Below are 19,004 nucleotides of genomic sequence, written 5' to 3' on the forward strand. Positions count from 1 at the left end.
TTATATAAAATGCCAAGAGTTGCCCCCTAAAAAAACCCCAGTATCCTGTTTTTTATTATAGACATTTGGGTTTAAAAGCAATACTTTCTTTTCTCATTCTTCTCCTCCACAGTTTTTTTTTTTTTTAAAGATTTTATTTATTTATCTGAGAGAGAGAATGAGAGAGAGAGCAAGCATATTGCGGATTTCATAAACTTTTAAGAGTTAAATCATAAGGAAGTAATTTAGCCATCTGATTTATTAATTATACTACTGTCTTCTCTCAGTACATTAAATTTGTTTGTGATTTGATATCAACTCTAATATGTCACTTCTCCAAACATGTTTTATTGACTGTAAATCCTTAAATTAATATGTCTGCTTAAAAATCCAAACAAATGAAAAATATTCCTGAAGCAGCTTTTAGTACCGTTTAGATTATTATCTACGAATCTGTTCCATCACCCACCTTTCCCTGATTAGAGGCTGTTTATAATGACAGTGTACACTCATCTTGTTTTAAATCCTCTCTTTTGGCTATGTCACTAGAGGCAGCCTTCTGATCTTTCAGTCCACCTGAAGTTACTAGCCTACTTCTGTCTAATCTCATGGCCAGGTCACATTCTGTACATAGGCATAGATTTTAGAGTTTGTTTTAATGCTGAAAATGTGATTGATGCCAGTGCTGATAACCATGGGACACACATGAATGACAGTGTGTGATAGACATAAGCTTTAAACTTTACCTAATAATCTGAAGATAGTTCCATATTCCGTAAAGCATTTTCAATTGAAAGTGTAAGAGTCTTCCCCCAGCAAAATTAATGCCGATATACAGACAGCATGGAAATTCCATGTTAATAGTCTCTGTAGGAATGTGACAGCGTACATTTGAGATTCGGAACACACTTCAGTTTTGTGTTTTGACTTACACATATGAAATTGTGAATTTCTGTGGAATCTCGGACCCATGAAAGAAACCCAACTTAAATATAGTCTGGCTTTCGGTTGAGTTACTAGCAGCATAGTTTAAAAATGCCTCAATAAGTACAACCCAAATTGAATGCATATGTTTCTCTAGTTCCAGATATTCATGTTGTTCTTTCTTAGTGGTTTCCTGGAAAAAAGTCTGGGAATTCATCTTCAGTTCCTGTCATCAAACTTTTTAGACAATTATTTGTTAATCAGTGACTTCTCTTGAAGCAAGTACTTCATGCACATTATTCCCTATGCAAAGTTGCAAGTTGGCAGCTCTTAAAGGGCCACATTGAGACATAGGATGAAATAAGGAGGAGGTTTGGATAACCTGTTCGGCTCCACAAGGTGGATATGGACCTTGGACTTGCCCCCCAGGCCAGTAGAACTTTATTGAACCTTGTTGCCCAGATAGAGGTAACTCAAGGCAGCAGGTTGGAAAGAAAGAAACTAAAAGCCAAGAGAAGGTCAGAGTTCAAAAAAGATGACCAGTCTAAGGTATTACCAGTGGGTAGGGACAAATCATAAAAGGTATCAGAGATTTTATAAAAGAAGTGAAGGTTTTCTGGGGCGCCTGGGTGGCTCAGTTGGGTAAGTGACTGCCTTTAGCTCAGGTCATGATCTCAGGGTCCTGGGATCAAGCCCAGCATCGGGCTCCCTGCTCGGCGGGAAGCCTGCTTCTCCCTCTGACCCTCCCCCTGCTTGTGTTCCCTCTCTCGCTGTCTCTCTCTCTCTGTCAATTAAATAAATAAAATCTTTAAAAAAAAAATGAAGGATTTCACAGGGTGAAGTCACATTGAGAAATAGTCAAGTAGAAAATGATTCATTGCTCTTCCTCGAAATGCTTTTGAAGTAGTGACAATAACAAGAATGGGAGGATTGTTAACAAATATGAGTAATTCCTGCTTGGTTTCTTATTTTGATTCAGCAGTGAATAGGCCAAATAGTGCGAATATATGGCAGATGGAATGGTAAAGAGTTAAGGATTGATATAGACAGATGAATAAATCAGTGGTGTTGCCAGAATATCTGTCACGTGAGGTGAGTAGAGCAAAAAGAAGAGCACCAGGAGATCCTGGGTGCAGAGAAAGGGATGACTTTATGGAGGAGAAATGTAGGGTTGATGGGTAAGCATGTTCTAGAGGTCACTGGGAAGGGCTCATAATCCATGTTTTTCATGTGCCCATTAAGCTTTACAACTATCCATGTTGGCTCCTCCCTCCCCTATTATAATGGTGAGCTTCATAATGGTGAGGGCCCCAGCCTGTTCAGCCTTCTCATAGGAAGCATTCAGTAAATGGTTTTAATTGAATTACAAATGGACTTCTAAGAAGATGTATCAAGGACCTCTTTACTGAGAGGTAAAGGAGACTTCAGAAAGGGAAGAAGAAAATGGCCTTAGTAGGGCTCCTTCCTGTAGGGTGCCAAGAACCTGTGATAATTTTCATGGCCCTAGTTAACTAAGAGTACCTTAACCAGTCATGGTTTAGTTAGGAGAGAATGAGCATAACTGAGATTTTGTGGTGGGTAAACATCCCTAATACACCATGAATGTGCTGTACTAGGAGTTGGGGACTCCATTCAAATATGTAGTTCTCTTCAAGGAGCCATCAATGTGATAAGGGATACAACTGAGTAAAACATTGATTAAAACAGAGTGCAGACAGGTAGTTGCATGTATCAGTACTGGTGTGAATAAGTGACCATTCTCTAGGATTCCTTATGTTGTCACTGTAAGCACTTGTATCCACGATAATTAGCACTAATTTGATAGAACATTTCACTTCATGCATTGAAAGTGTTTAGGAGTGCGTCATGACCCTGGCCACGGGGAGTGTAATCACGCTTCATTGAGAACAAGCAGGTCCGCACAAGACTTGTGCTAAGATGGTCAACACACGTGTACAGCATTATTTGTTCATGAGCATTAATACTCGTAGCTACCACTTTCTGACCCTTTTTTTGTATGTTAGGCACTATACTAAGCCCTTGACCCTCATTCATGAATTGCATCATCACAAAGCTGTGCAAACGATTAAAATTTCCCTCATCTCAAAGGCCTTCTTTTTCTTGTATTTTGTGTCTTCTCTCCATTTTCAACCAATTACAGATTAGAGGCTATTTCATTTATATATTCAGACATTTGTGAAGGGCCACTTCAGGGACCAGAGACTATCAGTAAGACATGTCCAGTTCTGCCCTTAAGGAGTTCACAGCGTGGGGGTGCGTTGGCGTGGAGGTGACATGATGCTGTGGGGCTCCGTCGGGATTGTGCGCATGGCCGCGGGAGAGGACAAGAACACAGCACGCGCACAGATGAAGACTGTTTCTCGGAGGAGTTGTTTGTTAGTGCTCCTCAAGCCTCCAGTAGGTCTTAAAAAAAAACAAAAAACATTCAGGGTGAACATCTGAAAATGAAAATGCTTTTTTCTTCGTAAATTGAAAATGGTTGAACATTGGCTTATTCGTATGATTGAACCAGAGTAGTTTTTCTCTTAAAACAGTCCAACTGGTGGTCTGATATATGTACAAATAATACATTTGGGCCATAGAATAAATATCTGACGCTTTTGTAATAGATTCGCTTACTGTATGTCTGCTATCATATGAAACCAAAGGAAAAAAATTTTTTTCGCATATTTGGAACTCTTTTCAATTGCAGATATTAATGAATGTGAACAGCCCGGACGCTGTGGTCCTCATGGAGAGTGTCTCAACACAGATGGTTCTTTTCACTGTGTCTGTGAACAGGGTTTCTCAATTTCTGCAGATGGCCGTACGTGTGAAGGTAAGATAAACCGTCAGGAGGCCTGTAATTATCTCATGATAAAGCAGAGAGGAGATGGCTTTCTGTTGAAGCAGGCAGAGGCTGGAAGACACTATGAGATACTCATGATTTAAGGCCTCCAAGCATGTATCCATCAAGGTGACTCCTCACAGCTCGGGAATTGCTGGGATTTACACATAGGATAACCTAAGGTTATGATGATGAAAATACTCACGGGTGATTCCACTACTGGTACTGAATTAATTAATGGAAACATGCAGGACACGATGATTCCAGGTGCACGTGGGGAAACCTGTCAGCAACCTCCCTGATGTAACTCAAGACTCGGCCAGTTTTGGTTCAGGGTCATACAGATCATCTTCATCACTGTGAACATGGCTTGTGGGATTCTTCTCTGTACCACTGTCAGCAGAGATTTTCATTATTTCCCTAACCTCCTTAGCTGTAGGTTGGTGTATGTTCTTGCCCATTTGTAATTATTATCTCCTTGAAAGATAATTGTGTTGTGAGACATTAAGGTAAGAGCGTTGGCTTTCTCTTCGCAACCTCTGTGTGTTTGCAGGGATACAGCACTGTTTATGTTCGTAAGATTTATGTTCTTAATGATTTATTATAGTTTGATAAGTTGAGGAATAATTCACCTGAACCTTTTTAAAAGGAAACTGAGAAGTTTCCCATAATCATTTCAGTCCATCTCTTGGAGCACCTAGGTTATCAAAAACCAGCTAAGTTGGAAAGAAGTAAATTGCAAAGGTTCTGTCCCGGGCCTATGACAGAACCCAAATTCTTTGTTCTAAAAGAGAGCGCAGCAGGAAGTGCCTCCTGTCCTTGCTCGTACCACGGCGGAAGCAAGCCAAGGAACGGCGACCAGGTTCATCTGAAAGTCATTATTATATTGGGAAGAATAAACTGATCTTATAAAAAGCAGGCGATTGTTGAAATTGCTCTCTTGCTGAGTAGACAAAACATTGATGCCAGATTTGGCTTCAAGTGAAAGAGAGAGAGTGTGGGGTGCAGTTTGAGCAAGCGGATTTTGAGGGGTTTGGAAGCCATCGGAAGTTGGGAAACGGGGAAAAACATCTTTGAAGGTGGTCATGAGAGGTTTGCAAGGGTTCCGTGGTACAGTGATTCGAGTTTTACCTGGATCTTATATTTTAGACCTTGAGCCTAGAGTTCTTAAGAAAGACCCTACGTGAATACATCCGTTGTTCTGCAGAGACAGCAGCATTCCCTGGCAGAGGGTCAGGGTGCTAGCCCATCTGAGTCACTGATGACACTGATGGGCAGAAGGCACATTTCCCTGCATTCCAGAAAGATGCAGGCTTGATTCTTCGTTTGGGTCTGAAACATGGATTAGAAGGGCTTCCTTCCCTGAAAAATGGTCCATATTATAACTACCGATGGTGGTGCCATGCAGAAATGATGTTCAGAAAAAACTGCAGGTCACCTCACGTGCTCACTAGCGAAAGTTATTGTTCCAGAAGAATATACCCATATAAATACTTTCGCATCCATTTTGTCTTTTGTACTTAGCGATTTTCTTTTAATTCCGTGTTTTTTAAATACTGATTTCTTTTTTTTTTACTAATCTAAAAATACTTTTTAAATACTGATATAATCATTCTAATTTACTTGCAGTTCTAATTTTGTTAGGCATCTACTTGGCAAAGACTTGGATTTTAGAATGTGTTTTTAGAAAACTTCCAGTACTTTGTAAATTACTACACGATTTAGTATACTTTCTTTGACAGTTGGTCCGTATTTTTTTACTCTAGAAACTGGACAGTTTTATAAGTAATAAAATAGGTAATTTAGAATATTGTGCTGATATATGGCAGTATAACTAGAAATCTCCCTAATTATTAGGCATGTTAGTCTCTTTCTAGAAGAAGCTTTGCAAAGCTTTCGTTTTTTATGGGCTTACTCCACTGCATTAAACTGGTCCAAATTTTCCTTTGTTGGACTTAGCCTGAGACTTGTGGCAGTAGCAGAATGTCCTGATTCTACCCCTGGCTGTGGTGTAGGATGAAGCCAGCCCATGTGATCAGGGTTTAGCTGTGGAACTGATGTGCATAGTACTTAACACTGAGAAGTGACTGGCTCTCTTCATGCCCTCCCACCAGCTTATTTCTGAGCTTTGGGTTTAGGCAGCTGGAGACTTGGGGATGCAGGGCTGGGATAGCCTGCTCTAAGCTGGGCTAACTGCATCCCGCCCAGCTGAGGGAAGGAGGGCCTGTCCCTGATTTCCAGTGGCTTTGTTGGTATCTGCTCCCAGTTACTGAACCACAGTGGAGAGACATACTCCATCAGCATAAACTATCTCAGGTATCAGGTAGCATGGCAGATTGTATAGAAATAAAAACAGCACCACTGAATCCTTCCTTCCCCTTCTGTATGTGGTGTTCTGGGAACATGTACCTGGTAGAGGAAGGAGGAACACCTTGATTCTCCTACAGGACATGGAGAACAACAGTGTTCTTTGAAATTCAGCTGGAGTAGAGTGGGTGGGAAGTATGTGGCGAGTGAGCTATTGATTCATCTCTTCATTTACAGAGTGCCTGTCTTGTGCCAGGCAAAACACAGTTCCTGTCCATTTGGAACCTACCTTCCAGGAGGGGAATCTGGGATAAATAAGTAAATAGTACATACAGAAAATTATCTTTTTGCCTTTAAACAATATAACATAGTTATGCTTTAGGGATATAAGTCAATACAGGTTATTTGGGTGCCTGCGTGGCTCAACCAGTTAAGCATCCAACTCTTGATTTTGGCTCAGGTCATGATCTCAGGGATTTGAGATCGAGCCCCATATATTGGGCTCCGCACTGGGTGTGGAGAGCCTGCTTAAGATTCTCTTTCTCTCTCTATCTCCCCCTCCCCCCCCCCAAAATAAATAAGCCCAGGTTGCAACATGATAAATTATGCGGGTCAGGTCATTTTTCACCCATCTCACACATGGGTGTTGGAAAAGTGCGGGGAAACTGGACTCTCCTGATGGACTTCCTCTTTTCTGCTTCCCTTTCTTCCTAGAACTGTGGTTCGTCTCCTCCTGCCTCCACCTCTGTGTCCTTTAGCTAGAGTGTTTATCTTGTGTAGAAAAGCAAAGGAAACTTTTTACCTCTTTCACTAAGTTCAGTTTTATGTCCCAATTTATCTTATTCATGTGTTTAAAAAATCACCGTTCTTTTGCTCTTCTAGTTTTTTGTTGTGGTGGTGGTGGTTGTTGCAGAGCTTTACCTCATGAAAAATATTTATCATCCCATGTGTAAACTGACCCAGGGTTTGGGTTCATCCTCGACAGCAGAATGTGTGTGAGTGGAAGAGTAGGGAAACTTGTGGCCGTCATATTCCTAAGTGTCACACGTCTGTCCCCTGATGCCCCCCCCCCACACACACACCAAACCAGCCTCTTATTTGGCATCATGCCATGCGTGGGTCTTTGTACGCTGCTCTGGCCAGGGGCCGTGGTGCTCTTTCAGTGGGGCGTCCAGGTTGAGTGAGAGTTTATACAACAAGTGCAGCTGGGGACATCGGACATGTCTAGACCTCACTGCTTTCCAGCCTGTTCACACCTCAGAATGGCCGCGCTGATCTAGCAGGAACCTGAAGGAGCAACACAGCACCGGTGGCTTATAGAACCTAGTTAGTCATGGCTAATTAGGCCTCCAAACCATGGCCAGAATCCCTCCCTGAAGCCTTGTCTTTTAGAAAGCATGCTCATTCATTCATTTGACAGATAGTAAGTGTATGCTAGGTGCCCCCCACTCTTCTCAGGACAGGGGCTATGTCGGTGAATAACAACAATTCCCGCTTTCTTATAAACTATGTAACAGGCTAGAGAGACAGAAACCCTGTGGGAAAAGGAAGTAGAGCAGGGTGAGGGAGATCTGAGGGCTGGAGCAAGGAATGGAAAGCTGGTACCTTACTAACTCGGGGTGGGGGGGGCTGAGTTGGCCGTTCTGCCTTATACTGAGAGAAATCAGAGAAATTTTGTGTCTGGGTAACTAAGTGAAGCCTTATCAGGTACCCTTTTTTACACTGGTCATCCCCTGGCTGAGGGGTAATAGCTTGTCAGTAAATAGACCGGAGGGCATGAGATTGTCTGCTGAGGGCTGCTAGCCTCTTGCCCACATGAATTCTCTTTCGACAGGGGAGTACAAATCAGAGTGAGAGCAAACCCTAATGTAAACTATGGACTTGGGTTGATAATAACGGGTCAGTGTATGTTCATCAGTCATAACAAATGTTCAGGGATGTTGATAGTGGGGGAGCCTGGGCAAGAGGATTGGGGGGTTGGGGAGACAGGAGGGGAATATGGGAACTTTCAGTGAAATTTTCCCGTGAACTTGAAACTGCTCTTGAATATAACCTTTGTTTTTAAAAGTCAGGCATTTCTAGAATTACCTGTTTTTCATAAAGGAAAAATCAAAACCCTTAATTTTAATTCTGTGTTCTCCTGTACTTTCCTCCTCTGGATGTTATTTCTTACTTTTTAAAAATAATACCTCAGACAGGCTCTGTGATCAGAAGCTTCAGCTCCCACTTTCAAGACAATTCTAATGCTGATTCAGAATTTGACAACTAAAAAGATTGGAAGAAGACTTCTTATAACATGTAGCCTGAACACTGAATCCCAGCGTATTCAAAGAATCCAGCCCTGTTGTTAAATAGCTCTAGAGATTCTAATCCTATAACTTTTTAGGGTATCTTCTAAAAACTGCTTCTTGCTAACTCACTCATTGGAAAGGGAGAATGTAATCAGAGGCAAGTGGTCAGGATGGCTAACCTCCTGAACTTTACTGAGAACAGTGATATCAGAAAGACTAAAAGAGGGGCTCCTGGCTGGCTCAGAAGAGCCTGTGACTCTTGATTTCAGTGTTGTGAGTTTGAGCCCCACATTGGGTGTAGACATTACTAAAAAATTTTTTAAAAAGCCTAAAGAAGTTAGGTTTAAACTCTGAGGCTAATTTTGTGTTCATTGGAACCAGAAAATACGGGTAAAAGCAACTTTTGCCAAATCGAAGAAATAAAAACTAATCCGAAGCAAGCACGGTTTTGTTTTCAGAATAATAGGTACATTTTCTACTGAGAAGTATAGAAAGAAGGTATAAAACCGTTGCTGACAGTGAGCCAAGGCAGTTGGTGGCTTTGTGGCATGGAGATACAACTTTATATCTATCACCAAGGAGAAAATATTTTTTAAAATGATTTAGTCAAGTAGGATGTAATATATTACATCTGGCTGCTTGGCCCAAAGAGCTTTAGGTTTTTTGCTTTTATTTTTAGTTTTTGTGTTTATTTTGTTTTTGTTTTTTTGTTTGTTTTTTTAAGCTTTAGAGTCAGAAATTGAAAAATCTAGTAAGAGAATACAATCTGAGTGTTTCTTTTCTAAAGAAAGAGAACTTAGGTTAACAATAAGATCCTTCCCCCCCCCCCAACATGTAAAAAGGAAAAGGATCCTACAACATTCCAGGTAAAGAAGGGAAATGGCTTCCTGCTATAAAGGCTACTGTTCTTCACGCTCACTCCTTCCGTGAATGTACTTCTGCAGAAGTGAGTGAAAATGGATGTTTAAATCATTAGGGAGAGAGCTGAGGAAATTTTGCTGGAATAAGCTGCTTTTGGATCTGGAATACATATTTTCCATGCATTGCTTGATTGTCTTCCGTATATCAACATTTTTATAAAGAAATTCTTAATAGTAGCAGAGAAATTCAAGAGCTCTTCCTAAGCCTTTTATCACTGCTGACCTTTTAAAACCCCAGAGCTATGGAAAATCATCTGTTCATAGACAGAGAAGTAAACACTTTCCTTGAAGCCAAAAAATAGACATGGAACTGCCAGAAAGTGAAGTCTGCAGAGAGTGAGCTGCCCCCTCCACCATCTACTGCCACCCAGCGCTCCGCCAGGGCATCAGGCTTCCTGCATCTATTTTGGTGAATCTTTTGATGTCCTCCACAAGCAGAGTACTTAATAGGCCATGGAAGATTGTTGTGAGTAGTATTTTTACGCGTTAGGCTTCAGTTGTAATATCTAATACATCAATTCCAGAATTGGTTATTTGTTAGGCATCCAGCTGATGGACTATTCCGTGGTGGTCTTGGACTCCCAACATGAGTGGACTGGAGATTCTTCCTATAGTATATGATGTCATGACCTTATTAAAATGAGAGCAATAATAATAATAATAGCTAGCATTTGTTGAATTCTTCTTGTGAGCCAGGCACTATGCTAAGTGCATTGTACCAGTTTTCTCATTTAATCTTCATGACAAACCTACGGGTAGGGTGAGTATTAATTGGAATGCTTTTGGCGGCAGTGAACAACTTAAAACAAGGAAATTCATTATACTAAGAAGTGTAGAGATGGTCACCTCTCCTCTGTTAGAGGTCTTTGTTCAAATGTCTCTTTCTCAGGGAACACTTTCTAGCCACCCTTTCTCACATTCACCCTCTAATATTTCCTGTTCCCCCCTTTCCTCTTTTTTAACCACCTTATTCTCCTTTCTCTTGTTGTTTATCGTCAGACCCCATTCCTGGACACTAAGGCTAATGAGGCCTTGCAATCGGTCTTGTTCACAGCTGTATGGCATTGAGAATAATTAGTTAGGGCACAATAAAAAGTGAGTGAATGAAAATGTAAAGAGGGGGTCTGTAACTCATCCTGGCATACCAGGAAACAGATACAATAAGATGACTCCAAACTGAGTGTATTTTGTGTACTTTGGTGAAGCCTTTTCTATTTTTTGAAGACTTAATTCTCTAAAGCACACCCTGTGTAATTCTGTATTGGGTACAGAAGTGGTTAAGAATTTAGGCTGGATTCCGAGTGTGTGGGCTTGAACTCTTACTCTACCTCCAAGCTGTGTAAACTTGAGGAAGTTACTTAAAGCTCGTGTACCTCAGTTCCCCACAAGCATAATGCACTCATGGAGTCATTGTAAGAGTTAAATATATTGATGTGTGTTGACAAGTACCAACTTAGAATGGAGCCTGTCCCCATAAGTTGTGCTCCATGAATGTGAGTTCTCTTTAGTGTGTTAGCACTTTTTACATTGATACCTTAGTTATGTTGCCATTTGTTTCCTTAATATGTGGACATCTAAAAGGAGGGAGCATTTAACACCTATTTGTTTTTATGTGATCAGTGCTTACAAAATGCACAACATACAGTCAGATTACATAAGTCTTTGTGAACTAAATTGTCTGTTCTAAGACCAGGTCTGGATATAAATGAAGTACTACATTATATTCTATCTACTTTTAAACCCCAAATTTATTTAATATAAATTATATAAGTCATATAAAATATAGGATAGTAACCCATTTATACCTAATGTGCTTTAATTCTTCACCCTTTGTTTTCCCTAAGAGTTGTAGTTCTATTCACCTCCTAAGTTTTAAAATGTTTCAAGTTTTAAAAGGTTTCAAGTTTTCAAATGTTTTGTGAATCAATTGCCAATAAACCAAACGGATGGCTAATGCTGATGCTTATTTGCATTTAAACATTGAAGTTGTTATTTCTAGAGATACACTATTTTCTGTGGCTTCATAACTGAACTTTCTTGGCCTCCTATTTGAATATAGAAAGAGAAAAATTAGAATAGTGAAAAAAATGGGAATTTTTTTTGGCCGGTCCTATGTTGCTTTTGGGGCCTAAGTGTCAAAAAGATGAATCTGGAGTTTGATGTGTTTGGCCTGTGCTTAGGGCTTTCTCCCAGCCCTCACCGGCAGTACCTCTTGGTGTTAAGAAAGACTATATGGAAAGAGAAAATGTACGGTGTGACTCTAAAGTTAGAAGAAGATGTTTATTTTTTGGAAAATCTTGGTTGTAAAAATGTACAGTTATTAAATTAATGCAAAGATAATCCAGTGGTTATAAATAAATATATTCAGAGAAAATAGTGCATTTCAAAAATTTTATAGTGTGTAAAAAAAAACACTAAATATATTTCACACATTATCTTTTGCAAGTAATTGTGTTAGAAATATGCAATTGAAGCCCAGCCTCTTTTCTGTAAGTATCTAAGGAAATTTTTCTGAATGGAATGGAATTTCTTCCCCATAGAGAATTTATTCAAATTCTTTGCTTTTTGTGATAGTCCATTATATAACAGTAAATTAGGATGATTCTTTACCTTCAGGAGCAGAGAAGTGTTTTTTTGGTTTTTGTTTTTGTTTTTGTTTTTGTTTTAAAGCTTCTCATTTCTTCCCTTCACATTTTTAGGAATGTTTCTTTTCTGTAGCAGATTTAAATCCTTCTAATTGAACTTTTCCAGTTTTTATATAAAATTCTGTCAGTCCATAATGGGGACAAATGGCATTTTGAATTCAGAAATACTCTGTGATCCTCTTTTTCTCAAAAGAAGCATAAATGCTTTGTGTATACAGGCTTAGCTTTTGTCCAAAGAAAAAGTGTTTTATGTCACATTGAAAATACCCTGCTTTTCAACTTGGTTCAAAATTTTTCCCGTAAGTGTCACAGATACTTAGTTTTGGATTTTAACCGATAATATTGGGATTTTTTATTGTAATTGCACAAACATCTGGCACACACAATGGCATCCCCACGCAGCACCTCCGCCCCACCCTGTGCCCTGGTTCTCTGAGAGGGCAGATAGGCGCCCGGGGCACACTGCAGGCTCTTGAACCTGTCTCCTGACACATGCCCTCTCCAGCGGCGGAAGCAGAGCCTTGTGAGCTCCCTCCATGAGGAAACCAGAGACACAGAGCATTGCCCCCATTTTCTTGGTCTTTCACTGCATCAACTTCTTAATACAATTTGAAATGTAAAAGCTGAAATACTCTTCTTGGATTTTTTAAAACCAGTGAATCTAAAATGATTTTGTTCTTGAGGATTTTCATTCTTGACCTCATTTTGGATAATGAAGAGATAATCTGTACCTTCGTCCCACTGCATTGTAGTCAAAAACTTAATGCAAGTGAGAGTCAAGGACATAATTTAAATACTTGAAAAATTCTTAGGACTCTTGGGTGTTCAAACAAAATCACAAAATTTAAAAACTTACTAATTTTACATTTTACCCTCATGTAAAAGGATGTTTTACTAGCTGTGTTTATCTTTAAACTTATGCAAGGACCATGTGGAGTGGGGAAAGAGATGGTAACTGGGACCCACTTGTAGGGGGTCAGGTGGGCTCTTGGGACGGAGCAGAGCTGACAAGGGCTCTGGTTCAGATCTAGTGTCTCATCATTAATGCTTAACAATCAAAAATGACCTCTCCTTCGAACATTAAATGTGTCTCCCATGTTTAAATAGTCATAATTCCTAAGTTAGATATCCTAGAATATTAGAATTCTAGTCTGTTCTGAATACAGAGCAATGCTGTTATAATCTTAAGTAAATTATTTTAAAAATTCACTCCATAATAATTCTCACCTCTACAAGACAAAAATATTGTAGCATATTTGGGACAGAGAATCACATAATTAATTCCCTTGACTTGCAGTGGGTCACATAAAAATGTAGTTACATTTTTAAGGAAGGCTATTGTGTCACATATGCTCTCTTATTTCCACTTGTGTTCCTATTAAAAAAAAATAGCTTGACTTTATTTTGTACTTGGAAGAGATTAAATTTCACAGTATTTGATTGGCTTATTATGGACAGACAGGGAGTGGTGATCAGGATTACTATTCAGAGTCCCTTAATATTTTAGTCTAATATATACCTCTTACCAATGAGAAAGAGGGAGAAAGAAAATGAACTTTTTGAAATGGTTAAGATGGTCTTTAACCAGGAAATAGAGCAGTGTGGATTGGCTTTTCTTTTTAAGTAAACTCTGTAATTGCTTAAAATACATGAGAGAAAAGTGCATGAATCATAAGGGTACAGTTTGACGAATTTTTACAGAGTGAGCACACTTGGTAATGAGCCCCTGAACCCTCCCTCAAGCTTCTTCCTAATTTTTAACCCACCCCCCTCTCCATTACCCACACAGAGCACTATTTTGTCTTTGTTATGGCTTTGTTTTATCTTTTTGAACATCTTATTGATGGAATCATACAGGAGGCACTGATACGTGCCTGACTTCTTTCGTATAACATTATGTTTGCAGGCTTCAGCTACGTCCTCTAGCAGCGCTTCATCTTCATTGCTGTATGGCATTTCACTGTATAAATATACTACGATTATGTATCCATGCTACTGTTGATGGGCATTTGGGTTACTTAAAGTCTGGGACTCTTGAGAATAAAGCTTTCATGAATATTCTTGAACATACTTTTAGTGGAAATAATCACTAATTTCTTGTTGAATATTACTCAGAAGTGTAATCTCTAGGTCCTAAAATACATGAATGTCTCGGTTTCATATATACAGCCGGTTTTCAGAGTCCCAGTTTACACAGCCAAGAGCTACTTCTGAGCCTTTCAGTTCCACGTCCTTGCTAACCATTGGTATTGTCATTTCTTTTCAAGGTTTGCCTTGCCTTAGTAAGGGATCTCCCTGTCATGGTGTCTGTCAATTTGCATTTCCTTTGTGAGGGTTGTTGATGTTCAACAACTTTTCATACCCTTATTAGCTTTTTGGGTATCATTTTAGTTATCTAATTCTGCATAACAGATCTCTTCAAAATGAGGTGCTCAATACAGCTATCTTAACGGTAAGTTGAAATGAAGCCAAGTTCTTAATTTTAATGAAGGCCAATGTTTTAATTATTTCATTTGAGATCTGTACTTTCTGTGTCTGTGGTCTTTGCAAACCCTAAAGTCATTATGATACACTTTTTATTTTTTAAAGATTTTATTTATTTATTTAAGAGAGAGAGCAAAGGCCAGGGAGAGAGGCAGAGTCAGAGAAACAGACTGTAGCCCACCATGGGGCTCAATCCCAGGACCCTGGGATCATGACCTGAGCCGAAGGCAGATGCTTAACCGACTGAGCCACCTACGCGCCCCTATGTATACTTTTATATTGTCTTCTAAAAGCGTTATTGTTTTATATTTTACATTTGGAATCTGTAGTAGCGCTGAAATTGTTTTGCGTGTATGGTGTGAAATAGAGGTCAAGATTTACTTTTTTCCTAAATGGATTCCAATTGGATCATCGCCCTTTTTTGGGAAGAATACGCTTTTTCCACCGATTTGCACTGGTAACTTTGTCATGAACCATGTGTAAATATATGAGTCTTTCTCTTCTTCATTCCATCCATGGGTTGTTTTTCCTTGCATTAATAGCATGTTGTCTTAACTATAGTAACTTTATATAAACATTAATGTATGTGCTGTAAATTCTAAATTGTGCAGCTTTGTTCTTAATTGAGATTGTCAGCGTTATTCATGGCCCTTTGCATTTCTATATAAGTTTTATAATCAACTTATCAATTTATATCAGAAAAAAATTATCCTGGGATTTTGATTGGAATTGCATTCAGTCAGTAGATCAATTTGGGGAGATTTAATATTTTACAGTATTGAGTCTTCCAATACATATATATATGACACATCCCTCTATTTAGGTTTTCTTTCATTTGTTTTGGTGTTTTGTTATAGTTTTTTGTGTAGTCTTGGACAGAATTTTTTAGAGTCATTCCTAAGTAAGTGTTCAGTATTTTTATATTGTTGTGAAGGGTATTTAAAAGGTATACTTAACTAATGGAATCATTGAACACTGCATCAAAAACTAATTATGTACTATACAGTGGCTAACTGAACATAATAAAAAAATAAAAATGGGCAAATACTAATTGTTAAAAAAAAATAAAATGTATTCTGCCCTTATAACAATTTGATTTTTGTGCATTGACCTTGTACCTATGAGCTTGCTAAATTTACTTGTTATTTCTGTTAGTTCATCTGCAGATTCTTTTAGATCTTGAACATAACAGTTATGTTGTCTACAAATAATGTAGTGCTAGGTTTATTTTCTTTCAATAATTATACCTTTTCTTATTACACTATCTAGGACCTGTTCTCCAGTAGAAATGGTGGTAGCTAGCTTACTTGTCTCATTCCTGATCTCAGCAGAAAAAGCATTGAATATTTCTTAAACTTTGATGTTTGCCATAGACATTTTTAGTATGTACTCTTCAGATAAGGGAATTCCCTTCTGTTTGTGGATTGATGAGACTCTATTATGAATTGTTTTTAATTATTACAGATGCTTTTCCTGCATCTATTGAAATAATGGTATTATTTTTTAAATTGTATTTTCTCCTTTATTCTGTTCATGTGGTAAATTACATGGACTGGTTTTTTTTTTTTTTCCTGCGTTTGTTTTAAACAAGATAAAAGTTTATTTCTCTCTGTGTAGCAGTTCAAGCATAAGTAATTCAGGGTTGAGAATTCAGGTCCACAGTGACCCCAGGTGACATCTATCTTGTTGTGCTAGGTTTCACATGCCATTCTAAATCATGGTCAAAGGTCGTAGCTCCACTGCCTACCATCACATACACATTTAAACCATATTGATTTGTTTTTTTAGTGAAAACCTTTGCATTCTTTTTTTTTTTTTAAGACTTTATTTATTTGAGAGAGAGAGAGAGCATACAAGCAGGGGAACGACAGGCAGAAGGAGAAGCAGACTCCCTGCTGAGCAAGGAGCCCAATGTGGGACTCGATCCCAGAACCCTGGGATCATGACCTGAGCCGAAGGCAGACACTTAACTGACCGAGCCACCCAGAATGTCCCTCCTTTGCATTCTTAGGATAAACCTAACAGTCATGCTATAGTATCCTTCCTATACAGTATATCCCTGGAGTCCAATTGCTAACATTTTGTTGAGAATATGTGCATCTGTGTTCATGAGAGAGATTAACCTTCTGTGAAGTTGTAGACTCAAGGTTGTTCTGGTTTCATAAACTGAATTTGAAAGTGCCCCCTCTGGGTTTTTTTTGGAAAAGTATATGTAAGATTTGTGTTAGGGGTGCTGGGGTGGCTCATTCAGTTGGACGTCTGCCTTCGGCTTGGATCGTGGTCCCAGGGTCCTGGATTGAGTCCCACGTCAGGCTCTCTGCTCAGCGGGGAGCCTGCTTCTCCCTCTCCCTCTGCCCCTGCTTGTGGGCTCTCTCTCTCTTGTTCACTCTATCTCTCGTATAAATAAATAAAAACGTAAAAAAAAAAAAAGATTAATGTTAGTTCTTTCTTGGATTCCTTGAAGAATTCACAAGTAAAGTCATTTGGGCCTGGAAGTTTTTGATGTTGTTTTGTGTGTGTGTGTGTGTGCGGGAGGGTGTTATGAAAGTTTTAAAATTGCAGTTAAGATTTCTTTAAAGGATAAAGTAATGGTCTCAGTTCTTGGACTTTTCATGACAGTTTTGGTAACACTGTTTTTCAAGGAACTTATCCATGTTAGGTAAAATTTTAGGTAAATTTCCAATTCATTGGCACCAAGTTGTTGATAATACTTTTTCTTATCTCTCCTTAGTGTCTATAGAATGTGTTAGTGATGCCTTTCATTTTTTATTTAGTAATTTGTGCTTTCTTTGTTTTGTTCTTAATCAGGCTTTCACAGGTGTTATTCTTTGCAAAGAAACAACTTTTGTTGATTTTTCTCTTTGTTTTCTATTATGTTAATTTCTGCTTTTATATTCTTCGGGCTTCATTTGTCTTTATACCTTCTTGATGTAGATCCTTAGATCATTGGGTTTTCAACCTTCTTTTCTATAATATATATGTTCTTTTCTAATATGTATTTATGGCTATATATTTCTTTCTAAGAATGGCTTTATCTGCAGCCACAAGTTTTGATATGTTTTTTGCTATTCAGATAAAAGTATAATGCATTGTCATTTTTTTCTTCAACCAGTGAATTATTTAGAGGTGTTTTGCTTAATATCCAGACATTTGGAGAATTTTTATTTTTGTTATCTATAGCTCAATAGCCAGAGAACATAATTTCAATGATTTCAGTCCTTGGAATTTGTTGTGGTGCAAAATATGGGCAATTTTGGTAAATATTCCTTGTGTACTTGAAGACAACATGTATTTTGCAGTTGGATCTATATATGTTAATTAGGGCCCGGTTTGTAAGTTCTTTAAATCATGTATATTCCTACTCTGTTTTTGTCTGCTTATTACATAATTTACTGAAGGGGTGTTTTACAATCTCCCATTATTATGGAAATTTATCTGTTTCTAATTTTAGTTTCCTGGGTTTTGTTTTATATGTTGTTGACCATGGAATTAAATGCTGAAGTTTCTGTGTCTTGCCTGGTGTATCGATCCTTTTATTCCTTTGAAATGTCCCAGTTTGTCTCTATCAATGCATCTAGTCTTTAAATCTACTTTGTTTTTTATCAGTATAATTGCATATGCCTCTTTCAATTAGATTTTGCATGGTTTGTCTTTTCCCACTTCTCCATGTTCTTAGTTTTGAAAGGGCCTTTTTCTTGTAAGCAGAATATAGTAGTTTTTTATCTTCATCTTTTAATTGGAGAATTTAGTTCATATACATTTACCATAATTACTGCTATTAGGGGGTTCAAATCTATACTGTATTTTCCATTTGTCTCATTTCTTTTCCTTTCCTTTTTTTTTTTGGCTGCCTTTTAGAGTATTTATTATTATATCAATCCCTTCCTACTGTTCTTTATACATATTTTTTGAAGAATGTTTCCCTATGATTTTTAATGAAACAGTGTACAAAAGGAAAATAAAATAAGTTTAGGGTCTGAAACATACTGGCCCAAGGTTTATTTTCACATAGTAAAAAGTAAAATTATATACAGTACTTAACTGTATACTATAGAAAAGTCATTCTTCAGTAGAAAACATTCATAACTGGGAATTTACCATTTGTATTAGAGGAAGGGATTAGGTCTAAAGTGTTTTTACTTTTCATTCAGCAGAATCTCTGAATTAATGTTCAGAAGATTGTATTTTTGGGCAGGGTCTCCACAGAGTTTTTAAAACTAAACAAATACAGCTTTGTATGCAAAAACCTTCGCTAGATTAAAAAGTATTAAAATTTTTTGTTTGCTTGCTTTCTTATTATCTTTAAATTAACATATAATATATTATTTGTTTCAGGGTTACAGGTCTGTGATTCAACAGTCTTACACAATTCACAGGCTCACCATGGCACATACCCTCCCCAGTGTCCATCACCCAGCCACCCCATCCCTCCCACCCCCCACCACTCCAGCAACCCTCAGTTTGTTTCCTGGGATTAAGAGTCTCTTATGGTTTGTCTCCCTCTCTGGTTTGTCTTGTTTCATTTTTCCCTCCCTTCCCCTATGATCCTCTGTCTTGTTTCTCAAATTCCTCATATCAGTGAGATCATATGATACTTGTCTTTCTC

General features: G+C 38.3%; 1 protein-coding gene across 12 annotated transcripts in view; it reads left to right on the forward strand.

Moving 5' to 3' along the window:
• LTBP1 (latent transforming growth factor beta binding protein 1) overlaps positions 1-19,004 on the forward strand; it is a 387,020-nt gene that overhangs the window by 309,812 nt on the left and 58,204 nt on the right. For all 12 annotated transcript variants that reach the window (XM_073897251.1, XM_073897253.1, XM_073897250.1 and 9 more), the window contains one exon: positions 3,617-3,742. In XM_073897251.1, coding sequence (XP_073753352.1) covers positions 3,617-3,742 — 126 coding nt within the window. The remainder of the gene's footprint in view (positions 1-3,616; positions 3,743-19,004) is intronic.

Source organism: Callorhinus ursinus, unplaced genomic scaffold (genome assembly GCF_003265705.2).
Source record: "Callorhinus ursinus isolate GAN/ISIS: 27379988/994484 unplaced genomic scaffold, GSC_fseal_2.0 scaffold10, whole genome shotgun sequence".
NCBI classification, from domain to species: domain Eukaryota; kingdom Metazoa; phylum Chordata; class Mammalia; order Carnivora; family Otariidae; genus Callorhinus; species Callorhinus ursinus.